Here is a 4,288-nt window from a genome sequence, read left to right as displayed (position 1 = left end):
ATATATATATATTATAATATTAATTATTTATAATTATATAATATATATATTATATTACAATAAATATATATGATATATATATATATAAAATAATATTGATATATATATCATATATATATATATATATATACATACAATATATATATATATATAAATATATATGTGTCAATGTATATATATACATATCTACGTATAGTAGAAAATAAATAAATATATATATATATATATATATATATATATATATATATATATATATATATATATATTTGTGTGTTTGTGTCTGTGTGTGTATGTATGTACGTATATGTACGCCATTCATCCATCTTCCTGGTTTCAATTTTCCCCTCAACCTGTCTCTCACTCACATTCAATTTCAACAAACTCTTTCACTAGTCTTAGTAGTCTTTCTTTCACCATCCATAATCAGCACTGAAGGATTTGGAATGTTAAACCTTAGCATTACCAAGTTTCCAGTTTTAAATGAATGAAAAGTGGCTTGCGTATCCTATGCCAATTACACCTTGGAATACGTTCATTCTTATATATTCTACACATTCTATCCTATTACCGTTCTTGTACCGTTCCTTTGCTTTTCTTCACTCGCATTCTGTGGAACAAACTGTCTATCATATAGTATATTCATGAAATAATAATGTATCCAAAGCTGGTCAAAACTTTCATACTACCTGCCTTCCTAACGCACGCAAAGAAATACAAAGGAATAAGTAGGCGAACCAAGAAAAAGATGCGACACCACTATCAGAATGCCTGTAACTGTTTTTAGCAGATGTCTGAAGAACACGACACCACCGGATGCCTTACCTCCCTACAGACGATACAAGTAGCCAAGACACGTTATATTGGGACTGGGCTTAAAGGACTACTCCAAAGCAGTAATAAACATCCGAAAAATTTCTTCTGCTACCCTCTGTTTATATTATTGATTTGGCGAGGGTGCAGAACAAGTTCCTGCAAGAGGGGATTAAGGCTCCCACGACCAGATATATAAGAGGTACTCTGACCCACAAAGCCTTAGTCTTCAAGGCTCGAGCAGGGTATGTGGATCGTACTGGTTGAGTTGAAGCCTTGAATTACAAAAGAAATAATTTTGTCAGGCAGTTTTTACTTGTTGTTTAGTGTGTGGGGCACTGCTTTTTTTCCGAAACAGATACACATTTGCAAAACTAAAGAGTATTTTAGTGTCGAGATTGTGGAGAAAGTTAATGGAAATACTCTTTCCCTTCAGGAAGTATGTGATAATTTGCTTGTGTGGAATATTTTAGACAATTTTCAAATATTTGTGTATGTGAGAGGGTATCGGAAATCTTACCGGTGATTTTAAGTTTTTTTTTTTAACTGACAAAAATTAGTATCTACTCATCAGTTATATCGTGCTTAAATTTGATTTCCTACGTAGCTCGTGATTTTGTCCTTTTAATTTTTAATGATAGAATAAGTCTTGTTTAAAATTTCATTTGAATCGCTATCGCATCTGTTACGAATGTGAAAAAACCCTGTATGTCGATTGACAAGTATTTCTTAAACTATTGAAATTGAACATTTTGTGATTTAATCACTGTAAAATTCCTAAGGGCTTCTATATTTTCCATATAGTTGATATGGAAACTTTTAACAATTTCGAATTTATCGTCGTATTCCGAAAAATTCACACTCTGAGACTGAAATTTCAAACTTAGTATATATAGGTTCTTGTACTATCAGTTAATTTACCCGGGAATGATCTGTCCGTGACATGTAAGTTATTAAACAGCTAAATCACTGGTCACCTTTCGGTAATTATCAATATAAAGTAGCTTTGAATTAAAAAGGCTTGAAAATTCGTAATACTACATGAATGAACAAAAACTTGAAAGCTTAAAACATATACATGATAAATTAAAGAACTCATTTTCAAATCTAGATGGTAGATTATTACTTGTATATCTTTGTAAAGAACAGATTCAGTAGTATGAATAGAATTTAAGTATAAGATCAGGGAAACATAGAAAATCGCGAGAGATATAGCTCAGAATGAAAATATCCATATTAAGGCTGTTACTTTTCATAACTGCTGACTTAAGGTGACATGTATATTGATTTAAGCGAACCATTAACGATTGAAAAAGTTCCTTGTCGGAAATGTGTCACAAAATCTGAAGAAGCTAATATTCTCCACTTATAAATTCCTTTTAACTCGAAGAGTCAAATTATCACATAGTTTACTCCATATGTCAAATTTACATTTAAGCATTAGCAAATGTATGGAAGACTTTAATTTCTTTGTGATATTTTCATCTTAAGTTACATTTTGACTCCTTTAGAGCCTCAAGACTGAACTAGGTCAGGTTTAACTATTTGTTTTATAAGTAAATTAAAGTAAAGAAATCAATTTTATCAGCTGGAATGTATGTTTGGAGCTGTGGAAGGCTTGTCATTCTCATTTTTGTCTACCTGTAAAATCAGAGCACTTGTCATATATTTAATATTATCTGTGTGTTTTTCCTGGTGCTTTACTTTATACCATCAATGCATTGACCAAAATTTTGCTCCTCGATTTCAGGGAATCACTAACTCCATAACCAACCACCACCATGTGTGACGACGAGGATGCGACGGCGCTCATCTGCGACAATGGCTCCGGTCTTGTCAAGGCTGGCTTTGCCGGTGATGACGCTCCCCGAGCTGTCTTCCCCTCCATCGTTGGCCGCGCCCGTCACCAGGGTGTGATGGTCGGTATGGGTCAGAAGGACGCCTACGTCGGCGATGAGGCCCAGAGCAAGCGTGGTATTCTCACCCTTAAGTACCCCATTGAGCATGGTATCATCACCAACTGGGACGATATGGAGAAGGTCTGGTACCACACCTTCTACAATGAGCTCCGTGTCGCCCCTGAGGAATCCCCAACCATGCTTACTGAAGCTCCCCTCAACCCCAAGGCCAACCGCGAAAAGATGACTCAGATCATGTTCGAGGCCTTCAACATGCCCGCCACTTACATTTGCATCCAGGCTGTCCTTTCCCTTTACGCCTCTGGCCGTACCACTGGTGAGGTTTGCGACTCTGGTGATGGTGTCTCCCACATGGTTCCCGTCTATGAAGGTTTCGCCCTTCCCCACGCCATCCTCCGTCTGGACTTGGCTGGTCGTGACATCACCAACTACTTGATGAAGATCATGACTGAGCGTGGCTACTCCTTCACCACCACCGCTGAGCGTGAGATCGTTCGTGACATCAAGGAGAAGCTCTGCTACATTGCCTTGGACTTCGAGAGTGAGATGAACACTGCTGCCGCCTCCTCCTCCATCGATAAGTCCTATGAACTTCCTGACGGTCAGGTCATTACCATCGGCAACGAGCGTTTCCGTGCTCCCGAGTCTCTGTTCCAGCCTTCCTTCCTTGGTATGGAATCTGCTGGTGTTCATGAGGTCGTCCACAACTCTGTCATGAGGTGTGACATCGACATCAGGAAGGATCTTCTCGGTAACATTGTCATGTCTGGTGGTACCACCATGTATGCTGGTATTGCTGACAGGATGCAGAAGGAAATTACTTCCCTTTCTCCATCCACCATCAAAATTAAGATCATCGCTCCCCCTGAGAGGAAGTACTCCGTCTGGATCGGTGGTTCCATCCTTGGTTCTCTGTCCACCTTCCAGGCCTTGTGGATCACCAAGGAAGAGTACGATGAGTCTGGCCCCGGCATTGTCCACCGCAAGTGCTTCTAAATGTCTGATGTCATTATGTATGAATTGCGAAAGAATTTTCATTCCTTTATTATACTACACTCTTGGTAATAATGTTAGATGAGTGGACACTATGAATCTGTCTTTTTATTTCCTTGTTCCTTTACAATTTATCCTAGGTATTTAATTTCTAAACGAAGATACTGATATTGGCTATCTTCTTTCCACCTATTTTATCAGTCATTATCTGTTTACCTTTATATGTAATATATAAATTTGATTGGCCAATAAGTTACCTTATAAGTGTTTCTCGTCTTCATTTAACGAAGTATACAATATTTCGCTTATGAAGATTTGAAGTACTACTCATCATGTCTGATTCCCCTGAGATATAATCAATACTTTTTTAATAGAGAATTAGTCAGATTTCTTGCGCCCTTATGAAAACTACAGTTTGTCTTACAACTTGATGTCGAAAAAAGAAAAGTTGTTTGGAAGGTTCTTGCCTACCAATATGCATCGTAGGTGGATTAGTTGTCCCTTTTTTAGTTGTCACCAGTTACGAAGTCCGAACGAGAGGTCTGATTATTCCTGGTTATGACGGA

The 4,288-nt window shown here is 37.5% G+C and overlaps 1 protein-coding gene across 1 annotated transcript; it reads left to right on the top strand.

Moving 5' to 3' along the window:
- The first annotated feature begins 928 nt into the window (after window positions 1-928).
- Window positions 929-3,821, top strand: LOC135201503 (actin-like). Its single transcript, XM_064230487.1, has 2 exons — window positions 929-1,055; window positions 2,561-3,821. The coding sequence occupies exon 2, from the start codon at window positions 2,592-2,594 to the stop codon at window positions 3,723-3,725; it is 1,134 nt and encodes a 377-aa protein (XP_064086557.1). The 5' UTR covers window positions 929-1,055; window positions 2,561-2,591; the 3' UTR covers window positions 3,726-3,821.
- Window positions 3,822-4,288: the final 467 nt, after the last annotated feature.

This window comes from Macrobrachium nipponense, chromosome 28 (genome assembly GCF_015104395.2).
Source record: "Macrobrachium nipponense isolate FS-2020 chromosome 28, ASM1510439v2, whole genome shotgun sequence".
NCBI lineage: Eukaryota > Metazoa > Arthropoda > Malacostraca > Decapoda > Palaemonidae > Macrobrachium > Macrobrachium nipponense.
The sequence above is the reverse complement of the archived record's forward strand: the minus strand, read 5'-3'. Positions and strand labels throughout refer to the sequence as shown.

Coding starts and splice junctions, on each gene's coding strand:
- LOC135201503 (XM_064230487.1), top strand. CDS start 2,592: ATGTGTGACGACGAGGATGCGACGGCGCTCATCTGCGACAATGGCTCC.